General features: G+C 39.8%; 1 protein-coding gene across 3 annotated transcripts in view; it reads left to right on the plus strand.

Moving 5' to 3' along the window:
- Nucleotides 1-20,801, plus strand: part of Gli3 (GLI family zinc finger 3) — a 276,508-nt gene that overhangs the window by 205,316 nt on the left and 50,391 nt on the right. For 2 of the 3 annotated variants that reach the window (XM_040291861.2, XM_040291862.2), the window contains 3 exons: nucleotides 448-661; nucleotides 1,469-1,585; nucleotides 3,213-3,353. In XM_040291861.2, coding sequence (XP_040147795.1) covers nucleotides 448-661; nucleotides 1,469-1,585; nucleotides 3,213-3,353 — 472 coding nt within the window. The remainder of the gene's footprint in view (nucleotides 1-447; nucleotides 662-1,468; nucleotides 1,586-3,212; nucleotides 3,354-20,801) is intronic. The other variant, XM_005319215.5, reaches the window with a different exon arrangement.

Raw genomic sequence — 20,801 nt, forward strand, 5'->3', positions numbered from 1 at the left:
TGTAATAAGATCTGGAGACATATGAAAGCTCGTGGTGTGAGCTAAGATTAAAGGAATTGCTTCATGCACAGGAACATACGGAACGCGGAGCCCATAAAAGTACTATAAAGCATGTAGTCGCCCATTCTCTTTTTTTATATAAAGTTTGTTATTGCAATAAATAGTTATTATTGAGCTGATGCCTTTTATTTCCGTTTTGCAGAATCTTATTTCAGGTCTGCGGGTATGTGCACATGCACATCCGTGTCTCCTCTCAGTAGTCATCTTGCTCTTGGAAGTTTTCCAGATGTTTGGCAGCAATCATTTCTATTTTCTCATTTAAACAGACCTCATATGATTTTGGTTGGTACCATTGTTGGTCTAAAGCTGCAGATATTGTGTATTTGTGATAGTCTCTGAGGTCAGCGTAAGTGATGGTCGTCTGTTTTTTTATCTTTCCCCATACAGTCCCGCCTTGAGCTTCACCTACCCGTCTGCACCCGTCTCTCTCCATATGCATCAACAGATCTTAAGTCGACAGCAAAGCTTAGGCTCTGCCTTTGGACACAGCCCTCCACTCATTCACCCCGCCCCAACTTTTCCAACACAGAGGCCTATTCCAGGGATCCCTACAGTTCTTAACCCAGTCCAGGTCAGCTCCGGCCCTTCTGAGTCCTCACAGGTGAGAGAGACAGCTTCATGAGCTTATCCATGTTGGTCAACAGAAGAAAGGTCTTGCCACCATTTCAGCCATTATCACCATAAGATGTTGGCATTCTCACAGCTTTATCCCGGCGTCCTGTCTTCTTAACCCAGGAGTGTACTGTTCAGCTTAATGAACATGCTCTGTATATGCCCCTCAGTAAACAAGAGCATCTTCCACGGAGTCATTTTTTTCAAGGGTCATTTTTTTATGAAGGCCATGCTCTGACCTGGCAACATCTATAAAGCCACATCTATTATAAATTAGATTTCATGAATGTATTACTCTCATTTAGCCACATCTACTCTGCGAGAACCAGGCTGCTACTGAGCACCATGTTATACACTAGAATAAGAATACAATGGTACCATTCCCTCCACTGTTATTGCCACTCTGATATTTGTTTGCAGAAGACTCTGGACTCTCTAATTAAGAACTTCACAAATGGTTCGTGATGGTCTTCTCAGTTTTTTTTTTTTTTCCTTTTGAAATAATCTACTGGTACTTGTTAAAAACCTAGATTCCCAGCTCTATCAGAAGCTAGAAGAGTTTTGAAAAGCCATGGGGAGTTTATACTCATGAATCAAAAATGAAGAGCTGATTCATGAACATATCCTCTGCCTTTGAGCACATTGTCTGAACTCTATCACCAGGGATTTGGGGCATTATCAGCATCATTGCTCTATTACCAAATAAGCCTGCTTGTCTCCAGTTGCAGGTTTTAATTATGGTCCCTTTCATTGATCAAAAACTAATTTTTGTCTTTGGTCCTACAAATGTGACCAGCAGAACAAGCCCACAAGCGAGTCTGCAGTGAGCAGCACCGGCGACCCGATGCACAATAAACGGTCCAAGATTAAACCTGACGAAGACCTCCCCAGCCCAGGGGCGCGGGGGCAGCAGGTAGGACACCTGGACTATTCAGTTTCCACCTTCCTGCCTGGTGTCTTTTCACAGCACTTTCTCATCCACTGCATTGTTGGACTTGGCCATACTTACTGTGCTTGATCAAAGACCAGTTATAGAGTGAATGAATTCATTTCTCTGACTCAAAAACAAATATGAGCAACGCAGAAAGCTATGTGGGGTCTATGTTCTTGATAGCTGAGACAGCTTAGGAGTTTAGGCAGCTATAGTTCAGAAAGTCAGTGATTGGATTCATTTGTTGCTGACCACAGATATGACCAGGGTTCAGTTCTTATCCCTGACCCTGGACCTGAATTACTGAGCTCCTGCCCTAAGCATAAGCTGGAGCAGAGCTACTGATATTCCCTGCACTGATTATGTTCTTTTTTTTTTTTTCTTCTGACTTTGCTACTTCCAGGAGGGATCAAGACATGAGCTACCTGAGACTACTTAGATTCTGTACTACTTCTAGTACTTTAGTCTCTAGCCTCTTTTGAAGCATGTGTGGGTTATACCCCAAAGACCATCTCATGTGTTCTTGTGCCTGACATGGGAAGGAGCTCGAATGTTAATTTCCTAAAGTGCGACTGGACAAGAGTCTGTATGTCCACAGAATCTGGATCTTGCTATCATCAGGATGCTTCAGTCCAAATCTCAAACTGCTTTGTACCAAATTTCTTCTTCAGTGAGATCTTGGAGGATGGAATGAACCAGTGATCTGGATTTTGAAATCCATTCTCCCTCATATATTTTGCTAGATAATCACCTTGCTGAATATACCTGAATACCTGAATAGTTTTATCATCTGGGCCTGGACTCAAGTTCACAGGCCTAATAATTTCCCAGAATTCTCGAAACTTTTTTTAATTTTTAACACCTTGCTGGGAAGGTGCCATAGAAGACTAGAAAGGGGACTATGTCCCAGAGCATGAGGTGCTATGGTTCTTGGGCCTTGGATCACCAGCATGTTCTTGGAAGCCAGAGACTTAGCCAATAAGATGTAATCCCTCAAAATGCCCCTCACAGCAGGGAAAAGAGACTTAGAAGTAAATCATCCTGAATTGCAAAATATAAGAATAGACAAATTAATATACTGAAAAGATTGAAAACAACCAAAGTAGAAGTACCAGTCTTTGGAGTAAAAAGGCTGTATGATCTAATTTAATGACTTCTCTTATGGGTTTTTGTTTTGAGTTTTTTTTAAAGATGACATTTTAGATTGTTTTGTTGTTATTGTTTGTGTGTGTGGTGCTGGGGATTGAACCCAGGGCCTTGTGCATGGGAGGCAAGCACTTTACCAACTGAGCTATATCCCCAGCCCTGGCTTTAACTTTTTATCTCACTGTGATTTGGGTAGTTGTCTTAAAGCACCAGTTAAAAAACTCTCCAAAGGTTTGTTTGGCAAATCTGAAAATATGCACACAAATGATTCCAGGTCTTTGACTTTGTGAATTTACAAAACCCAGCTGATAGATCAGGACTCTGTTTTATTTTCCCTGAAAAATTATATCAGGAGGAAGACAAATCCAAATCAAATTTCTGCTTTCCCTTCTTGTCTTTCTTCCCATTGTGTCTGATTTTTTCCTCCCTCTTGCTCTCTTCTCCCAACCCCCTACCTTTTCAGGAACAGCCAGAAGGAACAACGCTAGTCAAGGAGGAAGGGGACAAAGATGAGAGCAAACAGGAGCCTGAAGTCATCTATGAGACCAACTGCCACTGGGAAGGCTGCACAAGGGAGTTTGACACCCAGGATCAACTTGTGCACGTAAGTGAGCAGTGTTCAGGAACTGGGCCTTCCAACCATGTGACCTTTCCATGTAGGTCGGCTTCTCTGACCCTGCGCTGAGTCAAGTTTCTTAGCTAGCTGCGTTGCAAACTGGAGGGGGCTTTATGACTTTCTGAGAATAAAGAAAACTCTGAGCCACAGTGCTTGACCTGTTCAGTCAGCTAAAGCTTAGTGGAAAATTCAATAAAGTCTTCAATAGAGAGTGTAATGACTCTGATCCTGTAAGCCAGCAAACACTATTTTGAGTTAGCGACTTTGATGGTTATTGAGTAATAGTAAGCTGGACATGAATTATTATTAACCTTTTAACCAATTTTGATTCCCCTTCCAAGACCTGGTAGCAATAGAAAAAAATGGTAGGGGTGGGATTCTTTTTTTTTTTTTTTTTTTTGCCCCTCTTGCAAACCCTCACAGCCTAAGGAATATCCCTTTATTCTATTTGGCAATTCCTACTCTATTGAAGTTAGGTAGACATTTGCAGTAATTTATTCCATAATTTTTGACCTGTGGGGTTAATAGTTCCACGGAAAAGGTCGTTTGTGATTTTAAATGTTTTTAAAAACCACATGGTGGTCCGATAGAGAACCACATCTCCTACAGAACCAGGTTCAGATGTCTCTCCTGTGTATTATTTTAGATAATGTAGTGTGTGCAAACACGCACATGCACACACATGCGCGTGCACCCACTTACCCATTACCTCATTTTCCAGTACTTCTTGATACTTGACACTTTCTTAAAGGCCAGCAGAGTCTCTCTGGCAGGTAGAACCGAGGACAACTGACGCAAAAGGGCATTTAGAGCATCCAGAATAAAAAGATACAGGCCCACACAACTTTTGTGCAGAAGTGCAAGGTTCTTAAAGCATTAAGGATGGCTTTACCAAGCAGGGCAGCTTCTTAAGCTTTAATATGGTGGAAAATCTGACAGAGCATGTGTTGTGATTGTCTCTCTGACACTTGTGCCCACACACACACACACATGCACACACGTATACACACTAATACTATCCATTCTTTCACAGTAACTTTGTTTTTTTTTTTAATTTGATACATATTTCTTGATAACTCTCTTTACTTAAACATTGAAATTATAAAGCCCCTCTGACATGTTTCATGGGTTGCATGAGCTCTTTTTTAAACATTTGTCCATTATTTTTATTCCCTTGTTTTGATCCTCTCTGAAAATAATTACAAGAAAAAGCAAATGGCAATAAGAGCAACAAAAGTAAAATAACCAATTCAGACCACTTATATTCCAGGCCTTGCTCTGTGCTCAAGGACCTAAGAAAGGACATTCTTCCATCCTAACCTTCTTTCTCACGTGATTGGTGGTGTGTGTAGCAACCCCTCTTTGTGTCAGCTTAGGACTGCACTTTTTCTCTAACCCCGATCTTCTTTTTGTTTGTATTTGTTTTTTATTTTATTTTCTTACATTTTTTATATTAGTGCATTATAGTTATACATAATAGTTGGGTTCATTTTGACAAATACATGCACAGAATTGTATTTACTCCATTTTAGTACCTGGTGTCCCTCTCTTTCCCTCCTTTTCTCCCTCGGTTCTCCTACCTCTCCTCTACTGGTATTCTTTCACTCATTTATTTATTTTTGATTGGTGCTTTATAGATACACATAGAAGTGGAATTCACTGCGTTATATCTATATAATGCATGAAATCTGAAAGTGTGTCTTCTGCAACTTAGCCCACCCTATGTAATATATCCCATTGCAGTTATGTAGTTGTTTAAATATACGGGTTGCCAGGTTATGAGAAATGTTATATACAGGGTGTTTTGAGGATTTAGCATGACATTAGCAGTTTGTCCTCCTCATTTCTTTTTAATCATGTCTCTTTGTAATCATATGGAAAGAATGATAGCTTTCTGAGCACAGATGAAAACTGAAAAGTCAACTGTTTTTAATTCAGGTGTATTTTCTCATTTTTTTTTTCATGAACATGATTTGATTTCTTTTCTATTTAGTTTGATGCAAATATTATTTTTAAACAAAGCCTGACTTAATCATTCTTTGTTCTTTCAGACCACTTTAAGGAAACCACAAAGACATTATAATACTAAAGGGGAGAGGGAGTATTTTTTTTAATAAGGAGATAGTCTCATATGCCATTAATATAATGAATAAATGAAGAAAATCATTTGTGTCAAATTTGCTGTTACAGAAAAGCTGGGTGCAGTGCTGCTTGATTTTAAAAATATCCTTCTGAGCATCTGGGGGTGTAGCTCAATGGTAGAGTACATGTTTAACATGTACAAGGCTCTGAATCAGATCCCCAGCACCAGGGAAAAAAAATCTTCCTAAGGGTCTGAGGGATGATCAAGTCTCAGCATGCTTTTTTGGAGTGTAAGTCATTGTAGTATCCAAAGAGCACTGTGTTCCTGTGATTAATTATCAAATAAGTGTACATTTAAAATGAACTGGGCTTCTCATGATAGGTTGGGCTTAGGGTAACATTTTTAGAGTGTGATAGGAGCTTAACCCTTTAACTGCCCAGATGTGAAAGTATTTCAAAGACCTTGAATATTGCAAGTATTTGTATTTAAGCTAGTGACAAAAGGTCCCTATAGTGTTTTCCTAGAGATATCTGAATTGTTTTAAGGGACGGCTGCTTAAACTGCAAAGTGAATGATTATCATGTTTTCTATTTTATGGAAACTGTGTTTAAAAAATAGGAATGTAAATATAAACAGTGGGTTTTCCTTTTTTTCCAAGTCAGTTGGAAGAAATTCATGTCGGGATTAGAAAAAATCCTATGTGTTATCTTTATGATATTAATTTTAGTCTGAGCTAAATTATATGAGTAGGTAAACTTAATTAAATGAATTACAAATTATAATTTAAATAAAGACACTAGCTCATATCACTTATAATCTACCACCTTTTTTTATAACTTCATTTTACTTATTTTTTTAATGTGGTACTGAGGATCGAACCCATTGCCTCACACATGCTAGGCAAGTGCTCTACGACTGAGCTACAACCCCAGCCCATATTCCACCTTTTTACTCATGTCGGAAGTGTGAAAATTCCAAATTTGTGTATTTAAATTGATTTCACATTGTGTGGCGCTCAGGTACCTTCCTGCTCGTCGGGTATCTGGTAGCATTAGCGGTGGCCTAGGATAGAATAGGAGCTTTCAATTTTGTTCATTGAAGGAACCGCTACTTCAAGTCCACCTAATTACTTTGGTGGCAGATGGAATAAATACCAGTTACAAAGCTCACATTTTTTTAGGGACCAGGGAAGCATTAACCCTTTCTTTTCCCATGGCTTTCCTTGGAGACAAAATGTTCTCTGAATTAGTTGATTTTCATGCTACATACAACCAAGAGGCAAGGTGTTAAACCATTCTGATGCTCTGCCTTATTTATAGCCATGACCCATTCTTTTTCCCCCTCTTACAGTTAATAGAAAGATTCATGATTCTTCATGGTTGTCTATCTAGTGTCTGACAGTCCCGACTGCCTGCTAAAGCAAGTCACTATCTATAATTGATATCCTTCCGTGGAATAGGGTGCTGGCTGCAATTGAAGGGCTTTGCTGAAAGCTCTTAAATCCTGACAAGTTCTCCCCTTGTTCTGGTTCAGTCGCTGAGCTGCACGGTTGGAATTCCAGAGTTATTTGAACTTGGTGCAAAAGGGAGACATGTGTTTCACATTAGCAAATCACAAAGTTGAAGAAGAGAATTAGGAACTTGGCTGACTTTGCCTGCCAGGTAGTCTCATTTCCAGTGTAATGCACTCCATGTACTCTTGAAAAGATTACCTCGTCCATTACTGTCCGAACAGATGGGCTAAATATTGCCTTCCCTTCTCTTCCCCTTTATTTCAAGCCCCTCTCCTTCTCCAGTGTGTGTTTATTCTAGGTTTGCTGATGGTGTCTTTATCACTGGGATGTTTAATTAATTTCTCTTCCCAGCAAGATAATTATAATTGGGCTTTGGTGCTCTTAAGCTAGTATTAAATTTGCCATAAATTTACTTTTAAGAGGCTAAGAAATTTTATATATACATACACACACACACACATATATTTTTCTTGTTGTTAACCAGGTTTTTCTTGTACTTTGTCCCTTCCTTGATGTCAGTTAAAATAACAGCAAGAAATGCATAGGAGTAGATAGCAAAAACATTAATTTCAAGCCCATTTGATTAAGACCCAAGTTTAATATCGATTCATCAAGATTCCATATTTTCTCTTCCCTCGACTTCTAAGAGAGACATATGTTAACATCTCAAAATAAGTTGAAAGTACACATTTTTCTTCAGTTTTAAGTTAACTAGACACTTTGTGTCTCTGTAAGTTACATTACAAAAGACTTGAATCTGAAATTTGTTTCTGAAAATCTTACAGTGTCAGTTCACAAAGCAATATTTGGTTTGGGCTTTGGTTTTCCTTGTGTTACTTGGTTTAGCTTGTGTTATTATCAAAGAAACTCAGCCTGGCTTCTCACATGGATGAGAGAGGCTATAGGCTTTGCTGAGATCCATTTCCCTCATGTTTTAATTTTGTCATACAACCTAAGTTCTGTTTTTTGATTCTTTGATGGTTAAAGTAGCATAAATTCATCTCAGGTTCTCTGAAACTTGCACATTTTGGTCATGAATGACTCTGGGCCTCTATCAGTGTTTTGTAAGGTTTCTTAAATAGGGAAAAAGGAATAAATGTGAAGGGTATGCATCTTAGAGTGGAGTCCCCACTGCTAGGTGCCTCATTATACTGGAAAACATCATTGCTGACATCTGAAAAAGTAAAAATAGCATCATCACCATACACACCTCTTACCCACCTGTTTGCTATCTCCCCACAACGTTTTGCTCTCACTTTCAACAATTCAGACCTCTATTTCTGTTTTAAAAGTAACCTATAAAATTATTCTTACTGGTCTTCAAAAAGTCATATTATTTCAACGGTTTTATTTCTTACCCTGATCCCCTGCAGAGTAACCTTACAGAGGACCATGGTAATTATACTGGGGAATGCTGTCTTCTCTTTGTACAGTAGAACTACAGAGAACGTGAGAGCACCCAGCTTCAATTGGGTGGCATTTAAGTCACTATAATCCTCCATTTGTATCTTTTTAGCATGATGTCAAAAATTTCCCTTTTTGTAGAGTGATTAACCACCTACTTGGATTTTAAATGCTTTCAAGGCTGCAAATTTTGATCTCTAAAAGCATGTTAAAGTTTCTTTTATCCAAAGAATACAGTTATAATCACCTTTGCTGCCATTTGGAAACAAATTGTATACACTGGCAGCATGATCAGCATCATGAAAATGAAGAGCTTTCTTTTTAATATCATAGAGATTTAGATGTAAAGAAAGCACATCTAATTTGTGGAGAATTGATGTATCCGTAGAAACCCGAGGAAGAGTTACAATGTGAAGACATTATTTTCATATTAATACCATGATCCTAAATTTGCATTTTAAATGTTTTCCATCTAATTTTGATCCTTTTGCTAAAGTGGCATTGTACATCCTTACCTAAGAGAAAATTGGGTTTAAGATGTGATAGGGGCCTCAGATATGAGGCAGAAATTAGTTTTATGTGCACATAAAACCTAAAATGAATGAGTGGAGATTTTGATCTTATTTTCCTGTACATGGAGTTGCCAGTTAATTTAGTTACTCTAATTATTTGGAAACATGGCATATAAAATATAGACGTAAGAACTACCAACTTCAAAGCCATCCTTTGACAATTTTGCCTTAAGGGTCACGTTCTTTGTAAAGTTGCTGACTAAATTGCACCTGCAGAAATTGTTCCCATGAAAAGACACTCAGAAGATGGGGCTGGGGCCAGGGTGTGAGGGTTGTGTGGTCCACCAGCTAACCCCCCCACCCAAGACCCAGCTGGAATTCTGAGTGGCAGCCCCATCTCTGCCCTGACTCTTGGGATGACCTCCATGGAACCATTTGACCCTTTCGAACGTTATTTTCTCACTTATCATACTGTGAAACAGCCGTGAAAATAAACGCTGTCCCCAACGTCCAAGGCCAAGAAGAGATCACATGCAGGAGGCCTAATGAGAAACAGACAGAGGGTCTAAACGAGGTCACTCCATCTCTGGTTGTTTTATGTGTTTGTTTTTTGCAGGGTTGAGTGGGGGAGGAGGGTGGATTTGTGCTGTCGGTCTTTGTAGCTTCTGTGTGTTAGCTCTAAGGCTTATTTTATATTATTGCTAAACTGGGACACACTTCACTGAAGCCAGGAGACCCCCTTCTCTTCCGGTGTGTCTGATGAATGGACCTTGGCCAAGACACTACCCCTCCTTGAACCTCAGTTTTAATCAAAGCAAATGAAGGTGTTGAATTGAATAGTCTTTAGGGGTAAGGATGGCAAACAGGTTTCATCTCAAGTGTCATATTGGCTGGCAGCTAGCATGAGTGCTGTGCTGAGCTCTCCCTTTCCTTTCAGTATGGGAGGAATGGTGGAAATGGATGGGGGGAGACACTGTAGTCTGTTATAGTTAACTGCCCCTGGATGGAGCTTAGGGAAGAGGCAGTATATAGTTACTTTCTTCTATTGGTTCATCCTCTGTATCCCTTATAGAATATTTCATCAAAATGTTAGTTGAATAAGTGTTTTCTGGGCTGGGGTTGTGGCTCAGTGGTAGAGCGCTTGCCTAGCATGTGTGAGGCACTGGGTTCGATTCTCAGCACCACATACAAATAAGTAAAATAAAGGTCCATCAACAGCTAAAAAATATATTTTAAAAAAAAGGATAAGTGTTTTCTCCATCAAAGGAGCATTTTCCTTTTTTTTTTTTTTTTTTATTAGTTCTGACTGATACTGTAGGTAGACCCTGGATTCTGCCAGTAATTAGTCTTCCTTGACATTGGGTATGAACCCACTTTATACAAGAGGGAATCATGGTCACTTTGGGCTATGCTCATTTAAATATACTAGCCTACAGCAGATTGCTAGCATAATGTACATACAGTATCTTTATGTTTATTAGGAAAAGTAGGAGCTAACTTTATCAAATTAGCTGTTGATTCAACAGCTCTTCACTGGAAGACTTGCAGAGCCCTGGCAGGTGCCCCGGTGGATTGATGACACCTGCATGGTCCTAGCAGGCCCAACATTTGTAGCGAGCACATTAAAAGCATGATATAGACCCTCAAGCACTGGTCTAAAATAAAAACATAAAACCATAGAAACAATATGAGACAAGACATCATGAAGCCTTCACTGTATGGTTGAGAATGTGGGACTTAATATAGGGATGAGTTCATAAGAGAAACCAGAAAAGTTTGTGGAAAATAGGTAGGGAATATGGGTAGGAGCAAAGTGAATCATATTGATAAACTTTTGAGGCCTGATTGTTATTCTTGTTATTCTTTATAAGATGAAATAGCTCCTGATCTAAAAGAACACTTTTGCTTACCACTGTTACCCCACAGCGGTCCAATGTGAGTTTCAAAGCTGACAGACTTTGTTCATGGCCTGCTTTCCACCCTATGGATATCATGTTGACCTTCTGATCCTCAGTTTCTTTGACTGTGAAATAAGCATAATAATAGAATTGGACTCATTAATTGGTCAGGGAATTAGTGAAACAATATTCTACTCAATAAAATGTTAGTAATTTTTCTCATAAAAAGAAAAAATATGGTGATTTAGAGGCTGTTTAATCCAAACATGCTACCTGTCAAAAAAAGGTTTAGGTTGGTATTCAGATAGTGTTTTGGTTGGCACAATAGCATAAAATTAATATGTGCATAAAGATATTGACTGGGCCTCCAGTTCATGAAACCCTCTGAGATAAAAACTGGGGTGGTCCTCTGGTCCCTTCTTGTTCTCAATTGTGCTGTGCTGAGATTCAGAGTCTCATTCTCTCGGTGTATTCTGATGTCCTGATGTAATTCTCTCCTGAGTGATAAGCCTCAACCAAAATGTCTCAGCCTTAGCACATTGAGGCCAATCATTCTGTTGTGGCAACTGCGCTGCATCCTCGGCCTCTGCCAATTAGATACCAGTTGCATCTCTCCCCCATTGTGACAACCAAAACTATCTCCTGACATTTTCAAGAGTCTCCTGGGGGTCAAAATGGCCTTTAGTTCTGCCATAAAGTTCCTCTTCCTGTGTGTGTGAGTGTGTGTGTGTGTGTGTGTGTGTGTGTGTGTGTGTGTGTTGGGGTGGGTGTAAGATCATACGTATGAATAGAATATATATCACATATATTTATAGTCTCTAAAATTTTATTCATACACTTGTGATTAAAGAAGCAATTTCTCAGCTTAAATGTTCAGATTAAAAGAAAAGAAAGATGACTTGATTTAAGTCTCTAGCAAAAGGCTATTTAAATATATGTATGTAGGGTGTGTGTGCATGTGTGTGTAAATTGGCAGAGTTCAATTCAAAAACCATATTTGCTAAGGTTAGCCACTCAGTAGGTCTCAGCAAGACCTGTAACCAGCTAAGCCCTTTTTCTTGGTGGAGAAACACCATAGTTGTTTCTTCTGCAACCCAAGGGAAGTCATTCAGACTCCAGCTTCTGAGATCATGGCAAGCAGAGCTGGAGATCAGGCTCATGACTTGACATAGAACAGAGCTCTGGGATCTGAAAGCAGTTTTCTCATTCACGAATTTTTTGAAGATTGAGGGGACATTTAGGTTTTTCTGGGATTAGCCATATACTGCCAGGGTAAAGTTATTTTTGTTTCTGTTGTTATTGTGGTTTGTTTGCTTTTTTGTTTTTTCCCTAGAACACCTGATATCAATGAAAACTCTATGTGTAGGCTAAGACCTTGAACTTAAGCCACCCCACCTAGTCCCCCAAAACCTCACTAGCAGTCATCAGCTAGTGGAGGTTTAGAGAGAACTCTGAATAATGTGTTGGATATCTTATTTCTACATTTGCTAAACACTGTATCTGACTTTGTGCAAGTCACTCTACAACTTCAGTCCCACTTTCTCATCTGTAAGTCTATGGGATTTTTATTTTGTTTTGTTTGTTTGTAAAGCTAGAATGACATCTTATAATGGAAATGCTATATAAACTTGAGAATATTATCCAAACACAATGAAAAATAGAATCTATAAGTAGTACTAATAAACTCAATTGAAGAGTGGAGAGATTAAGCAGACTTTTTATGAAAGTTAAACTAAATAGTGTAAGTATGCCATTAATTCAAGACTGCAGATTTCCTGTCTGTGGCTGGTCCTGCTTCTACAACACATCACCACCTAGTGGCTGCTACAAAAATTGCAGGCATAGTGTCTGGAAGTAAAAAGCCTCATGTTAGACCTAGAAAGTTGGGACCTAAAGCAGTGGGGAGAACAAGACCTAACACGCATGCGCGCGCACACACACACACATACACACACACATCTTTCATGTCTGTCTTTTTGGGTAAAAGCAACCCACATGTAAAGTCTTTAGGAATACTGTAGATGTACAAGCAGGGCAGTGGGGAAACAAATAAGGAAAAGATGCAGAAGAAAGAATGAGAGAAGGGTCTTATAGATATTGAATTTGAGCATGGTCTTCAATAAGCAGGTGGATTTATACAGGAAAGACCATTGCAGGGAGGTGTTGGATATTCTATGTTGAGAAGACAATAGAAAGGAGTTAATACTATAGGAGAATTTTATGTATGATTATGATAATATAATAAAAGGCTGGGGTTTTTGAAATTTCCTTGGATTAGAAATATAAGTATAAAATTGATTCATTTGATGCTGTTTGGTTTAAGAATGGTAAGTTACGCAATTAGGGCAGAGCCAAAGTGTAGCTGTCTGGAAGGCCTGAGGACAATGGAGGTAAGATTTGAAGAACATTGTTCTTGGGGATGGGATTGCTAGACTGGTAGTCTAATGTCTATTCCAGATAGAGTAAGGAGAAGTAAATGTTTTTGGTGAGTGGAATGGCTTGAGCCACAGTGATCTTTAAAAATAGCTTGAACTGATTTTTGCAGAGCCCCAGTAACCATAAGTACAATATATTAAACAGGGCTTGTGTGTGATGGAGCAGGGTCAGACATGAGACCTCCAGTGGAAATTCTTTAGTTATTTTTAAGAATATGGAAGTATGAATCACAAGAATGGGATCCTAATTAGAATAAGTTATACTCCACATATGTATAAAATGTCCAAATATACTCTATTGTCATATGTATCTAAAAAGAGCAAATAAAAAAAATAAAAATTAAATAAACCTTTAGGGTTAAGCTTCATCCTAAACCTTAATGTTACATAATTTAAAAAAAAGAATTTGGAAGTACAATTTAGAGATGTTTCACAATTACAGTTTTGGCAACTAATATGGATATTGTAGAAGAAGTTTAAAGAGAAGTCAGAATTTTTCTGGGTTGCTGGCTGAGCCTTGTTTGAGTTGGTTTTGTGCATGGAATCACTGTCTCTTACTTGTGTGATCTCAGGTTCATTATTTAAGAGTTGTAAGATTCTGTTGTCACTCTTAAAGTAGGTTTATCAGCAAATATGGTGGCACACACCTATAATCCCAGTGAACTCCAGTCTGAGGTAGGAGGATTTCAATTTTGAGGCCAATATGGGCGAGTTAAGTAAGACCCTATCATAAAATTAAAAAAAATAAAAAGGGCTGGGGATGTAGCTCCATGATAGAGCACCCCTGGGTTCAATATCACAAAATAAGATAATAAATACCAGGTAAACTAGATTATCAAAGTTTGGGTGAGAGAATTATCTCTGATAATTTCTGGAAATTGCCTGCTGGAGCACTAGTCAAGTTTTTAGAGCCAGTGAGTAATGGTTTCATTGGGATTATTATCATCTTCCTTTTTTCATTGTTTAGTTTTCTTGGTGTGCCTTGTTTCCTAGTTATGAATACATAACCTTGAGTTCCAAACATGTCTTTCTAATCAGGATGACAAAACTGGACCAGCTGTCTCCTGTTATATCTGCAGGATTCCTCTAACATGGCTCGTCGTCTTGTTTGGTCCCTCCTGCCTACCTTCATGGACTTGGCATTTCTTTGGGTGTTACCTTATGCTTCAGCATACGTGGTGTGTCCCCAGGAGCTTTCCAGGACAAGAGGGAGAGCCCTGGTTCACAAGAAGCGGGTCTTCCTAGTGGCTTTTCTTAAAGGTGGTGAAAGTTCTCATACCTTCTTCCTCTGGCGCAGTTTCCACCGCAAGATAAAGTAGTCAAGCTGCAAATGAAACACAGCCCTCACTGTATCCCTCCTTGTGTTTAGCAGAGATAAACTTCAGTGGAGTCTCAGTGCTGAGCCATTTGGCTTCTGGCAGCAGCTTTAATTGGTAAAATGCAGATTTTTTTTTTCTTGATCAAGAGGGGATTATTCTTGTTATCAGTCCAGAGCATCTTATTTCAAGATGAAAAGCCTTTGCGGAATTACAGATGCCAGCGCTTGTACAAAGCTTTTTTGGCGATTGACAACTCAAAGAGAAAGTATGATTTATTAGCCTATAATGGCTAACCCTGAGCAATGGTCTAGGTCCTACTGATTTGTGAAATTGCTTAATGTGAACTGCCTTTTTATGCCACTCAAGCCCCAGGTTACGCAAATAAACGTAGAGTCTACATTACATGAAATGGTATGGGAGAGAGAAAACGAAAAAGGTGGGAGGGGGGAGGTGGCTTCTAAAATCCATCTTGGTGGTGCCTTTTTACAGTAGTTTGGCTGATAAGCTGGCAGAGGAAAGATTAATAACGAGGCTTGTTGCTATCAGTACCTGCTTGTCGATTCTCTGTAACAGGGCTGTCTGTTCAGCATGGAAATTATTGATTAAATAAAAATTGCTATTAGATTGTGATGTGATCCATAATCACAAACAATGGTGGACATTCCTCTTTTAGATCCTCAGCCATGCATCAACTTGTTTCTTTTTTCCCCTTGCTGTAATTTATATTGCGCTGACACTTGGGCTCATTAGGTTTATCCTTTCTGCTGCGAGGCATGAGCAGTGTGACCTGCAGGAGGTGGGGGAGGGAGGGAGGGAGGAGACAAGGACAGCCCTGGGCAGGGCCTGGCCAGCGTATTCCCTGGGCTAGAGTAAAGACAGAGTGACTGAGTACACATAGCAGGAAATGAACCATTTTGGACATTTTAAAGTGGCGTTTCACACACTCAGGTTGTACAGCCCTCACCTCAAATTCCAGAACGTTTTCACTACCCACATAGCAACTTGTACCCACTAAATAGCCACCTCTTGTTCCCTCCCTCCTAGGCCCTGAAAATCACTAATCCACTTTCTTTCTCTGTGGATGTGTCTCGCCTGGATATTTCTTATAAGTGGAATCACATAATCTGTGACCTTTTGTGTCTGCCTTTTTTCACTTTTTTATGATCTCAAAGTTCATTCATGCGATGGCATAAGTTCTTTATTCCTTTCTTTTGCTTGAAAACTATTCCATTGAGTGGCTCCCCACTACATATTGCTTATTTAAGCACTTGGGATGAGCATTAGGGCTGTTTCGACCTCTTTGCTTTTGCGTCGTTATGAACATTTCTGGATGCATTTTTGCTTAAATACCATTTTCAGAAGTGGGATTGCTATGTCATTACGTTAACTTTTTTGAGAAACTGCCAAAGCTGTGGCAGGTTTTAAGCTGTCCTGTGCAGGCTCTGCCTTCTCAGGTGGTGTTGCCTCCAACTTCACCAGTCCCCTGGAAGTACTCCCCATCATTCCTGCCTCAGCACTGCATGCTCCCCTGGGCTGTCTTCAGGTGGGCTGTGCAGGTCCTTGTGTTGCTGCCAATTGGGGGTCATGCAGGCATCACTTGGCAGTAAGCTTCAGACCTCTGCTGTGGCTACTTTTTCCCAAACAAGCTAGGACTGTTGAAAAAACAGAAAGAGTATTCAAAACATTAGATCTAATGGACTTAGACAAAATAGACAGATAGGTTGACCGAATTGTATTTCTTTTTTTAAATATATATTTTTTTTAATTTTTAAAAAGTACATTTTAATTTTTAATTGGTACATAGTAATGGTATATATCTATGGGGTGCAGCTTCACATTTCAATTCAGGTAAATGATGTGTAATGATGAGGTCAGGGTAATTGGAAAAATCTATACCCTTAGATACATATTATTTCTTTATATCATAAACATTCAGAATCCTCTCTACTAGTTGTTTTGAAATATTCAATTAGTTGTTGTCAACCATAGTTATCTTATTGTGCTACCAGTAGCAATTCTGATGAATGGGATTGTACTTCTTGCTCTGTTCAGTAAAAATGGGCATAATGCTCTTACAGTAGCAACTTTGTGTGTACTCCTTATAATGCAATCATCTAGGACTGAACATGGTGACTCCAGCTAAATCGTAAACTCAAGAACAGGCACCTGTTCTTTGTTGTTGAGAGTCAGTATAATAATGATTATACTAAACTGAAAGCTGGGAGCAACACTTGGAGAAGACTAAGATTTTGCAACTAGGAACTTCACACTACCTCTACTCCCACAGCTCACTTTATTTAGTAGTTTCACTTGAAGCTTTATTTCTTCAAAGGCAGAGAGGCAAAAATGAGACTTTTCTAGGGGGAAATAGCTAGCAAGTCAGCCCCATGATCCTTCACACAGTATCAGCTATCCAGGCACCATTCAGAGTAGAAAGCTGAGCTTCACAGTGAGCCCAGCTGAATATTAAAAGACCTTAGAGAAGATGCTCCAAGGGATTTAGGGTCACTCAAGAAAGGCACTCGGAGCAATCACAAATTATCTAAGAAAACAAGCCTGATGTGTTTATGCAATACTGTAATCTCAGTGACTCAAGAGACTGAGGAAGCAGGATGGTAAGTTCAAGACCAGCCCCAGCAACTTAGCAAGGTCCATATCAAAATGAAAAATAAAAAGAGCTGGTGATGTGGCTCAATGGTAAAGCACCCCTGGGTTCAATCTCCAGAGGGAGGGAGGGAGGAAGGAAGGAAGGAAGGAAGGAAGGAAGGAAGGAAGGAAGGAAGGAAGGAAGGAAGGACAAAGTATGAAAAATATGTATGAAAGATGGAAAGTGAATGCACAGAAATAAGAAAGAAGTGGTGACATGGACTTATCCAACCACATCTAGATCACTGGTGCTGCAGAGGCATGTTGATCACCAAAGCAGGGGCTACCCTGGGATCTGGGAAAGGAGAGGCCCCATGCCTTGGAACTGATGGTTTAGAATGGACATGGCAGTGAAAGCAAGCCACTCACTACCTACTGTCTCTTCTTGTCTTTTGTATTTGAGTAAACACTCATTTGTTAATGCCTTGATTAATTTGGAACAAGGGTCTGGAGGATACAGCCAAGATCTTCATGAGGCCCTCTGTGGGTTTTCCTTCTAGAAAAAGGGGAGGGGTGAACAGGAAGACGAGAAAGAGTGCCTTTCTAATTAAAATGAGGGAGTCAGACAAATGAGATCAGAGGCCAACTGGGTAGCAACATCTCTCAAGCAGATAGGATTCTCTGATCCCAGAGGATTGAGATTCCTTACAAATCAAACCATGAACCAATAAAAGAAATCTTTGATCAATGATCAAAAATGGGTGAGGTGCTAGAAGATGAAAGGTGGTAAATGTCATTCTGTTCTATCAAGGGGACAAGAAAATGAATTCTGAAAATTATATAAGCAGAGGCTTTCAAGTCATTTCTGGAAAAAAAAAACCTATAGATATTTTGTTAAAAATGTGGTGTCCTATCACAAGATAAAATAGTAATCAGTGGAACCCTCTTGGTTCACCAAGAAATAGTCAAGCTGGACCCAACTGATGTTTTCTTTGACAGTATCATTAGACTGATTGGTCAGGGAAATGCAGTAAATATGATATGTTGAGACTTCGGCAAGAACATTTTATACGCTGCTATGACCAAGGCAGAAAAAGACGGTGGTACAAACAGCAGCTTCCAGATGTAGTCCTTGGATGGATGATAAGGTGTGGCTTGGCATCATCAAGGGAGCTGCTTCTGGCTGCACACAGTGTTATTGGGCTTGGCCCTCAGCCCTGGATTGCCTAACAAATTATGTGTTTGTTTCCAGGACACGGTGGTGGAGGAAGATTGTCATCAAAATTGTTGATGATAAATTTTCATAACCAGTTAATAACTGAATCAGGCTCCTCAAAGATCTTGGAAAATCAAAACACTAAAATGGTACCAAGGAGATTAAAGGTTATGATATTAAGATATAGGGCCTTTAATGATATGCTCACTATTACTAGGTGTTATGGTTTAGATGTGAGATGTCCCCCAAAAGCTCATGTGTGAGACAATGCAAGAATTCTTAGAATGACATGATTAAATTAAGAGGTGTAGCTTAATCAGTGGATTAATCCACTGATATGGATTAACTAGTTGGGTCATAACTCTGGACAGGTAGGGTGTGACTGGATAGGTCACTGGGGTTGTGCTTTTAGGGTATATGTTTTATCCCTAGTGAGTGGAGCCCTCTCTGCTTCCTGGTTGTTGTGTCCTGAGCTTCTTCCCTCTGCCATACCCTTCTGTCATGAAGTTTTGCCCATGGGCCCAGACCTGTGGTGTTATCCAACTGTGGACTAAACCTTGGAAACTGTGAGCCAAAATAAACTCTTCTTCCTCTAAATTGTTCTTGTCCGATATTTAGGTTACAGCCATGAAAAAGCTGACTAAAATCTAGGCAATGGGATTTGCCACCAAAACTAGCCAATGGGGAGTCTCAGCTACAGAAACTGAAATACACTGTTACAGTCATGCTCAAGTAATTCTTGGAAAATAGTACTTAGCCTACCTCTCCACATTCTAAAGATATACTGAGTGATAGTCATTGAATCAGCTAGAGAAATAGCCCAGCAAACCTTGGTAGAGTGGTTGGTAGAACCGGGGAAGAGAAATTGGGGGATTGGAGGGCGGACCTATGGAGCTGAGTGGAGGTCATGATAGCTGTCTTCCGGCATTAGAAGGTAGTCAGCTTTCTTATGGAAGCTGGCTCTGGCTTGTTCTCAGTATGTGCATCATAGATCATGCATGGAAACCACAGGCAGACAGACAGAGGTGTGCTGTAAGGAAAACTAAACACTGAGAGCTGTCCACTCTGCTATCCCTGGTAAAAGGGAGTTCCGGTATTAGAATGTGAGGTATTTAAATTGGGCAGTCCTGGGTTCAGGGAACCATACAGGTAATCCAGAGCATCCAGTGGGTTGCTGGACTCAAAGAACTGTCACCCCCTCTCAAACTTGGGTGAAATCTTTTTATCCTGTCAAAGTTTTTCGCAAGCTGGTTCACGTGCGTGTGTTCTAAGGAGGGACAGGTTGGCATTTGTTCTCAGAAAAACATAATGACATCATTTCAGTTTTATAACATGTCCAACATTCTTTCCTCTATTTTCCTCTCCATCTAGTTCAAGATTTCTTTCTTTTTTTGTCTATTTAAAAAGTTTCGGTTATAGAATATATTACTAATTAGTAAAACCAATTACACTGACATGCTATCAGAGAGGCTGAGGCCTGGATTCCTCAGGTGACAAATCAGCTAAGAGTTGAAGGCTCTGAAATCTGTGCTTTTCCTTGTAACCCCCCCCCCCAGAAATACCTTGGGTCCCCAAAATTCTTGAGGGCTGAGGATGTAGCTCAGTGACAGAGCACTTGCTTAGCATATGTGAGGCACTGAATTTGAGCCCCAGCACCACAAAATTTAAAAAGGGCGGGGGGGGGGGTGGATTGAGCTCAGGGGCACTCGACTACTGAGTCTCATCCTCAGCCCTATTTTGTATTTTAGTTAGCGTCAGGGTCTCACTGGGTTGCTTTGTGCCTGACGTTTGCTGAGGCTGGCTTTGAACTTGTGATCTCCTGCCTCAGCCTCAGCCTCCTGAGCCACTGGGATTGCGGGCATGCACCACTGCTCCTGACTTACCCTAAATCTTTTATATGAAATTTCTCTTCGAATTTTTTTTTTAAATCAGAAACCAGTCTTGATGGCTGAGTATTTTATATCCTATATACTTTATTCTGAGATTCTTTCGAAAGTGCTAATGTTAAACCCATTGAGAGGTAAATAATCAACTACTTTTAGAATCATAGAAGAGGGATTTAGTAGATCCTCATGTTGGACCGGAGGAACCCAGCAACACCCCCACATCCTGCAAAGTGGCCTGACACTATTATTACTTTTACTGTCAATGTGCTTTTATCAGAAATTCCTGAAAAGTGTTGATAAACTTAGAGGTTGAGAAGTGAATAAAAGAACCAAGGAAATTCTTTAATTATTAAAGAGTACTTTGTGAAATGGTCTTCCCATTTTTCCTTTAACCTGTCCCCTTTAGGGATTCTGGGTCAGAAATGTCTTCCCTGAGGAACTCGGGGGTCTACGTGTCTGGTTCACTTGAAGGAATCAATGTTTCCTTTGGGATAACCCAATCCCAGCTTGGGAATAAATGTGACTGACCCTAGCCACACAAATCAAAAGTTTTAGTTCTCTTTGGAACCTTTCTGGCCTGCCCC

The sequence above is a fragment of the Ictidomys tridecemlineatus genome, chromosome 2 (assembly GCF_052094955.1).
Source record: "Ictidomys tridecemlineatus isolate mIctTri1 chromosome 2, mIctTri1.hap1, whole genome shotgun sequence".
In the NCBI taxonomy this organism is placed as follows: Eukaryota; Metazoa; Chordata; class Mammalia; order Rodentia; family Sciuridae; genus Ictidomys; species Ictidomys tridecemlineatus.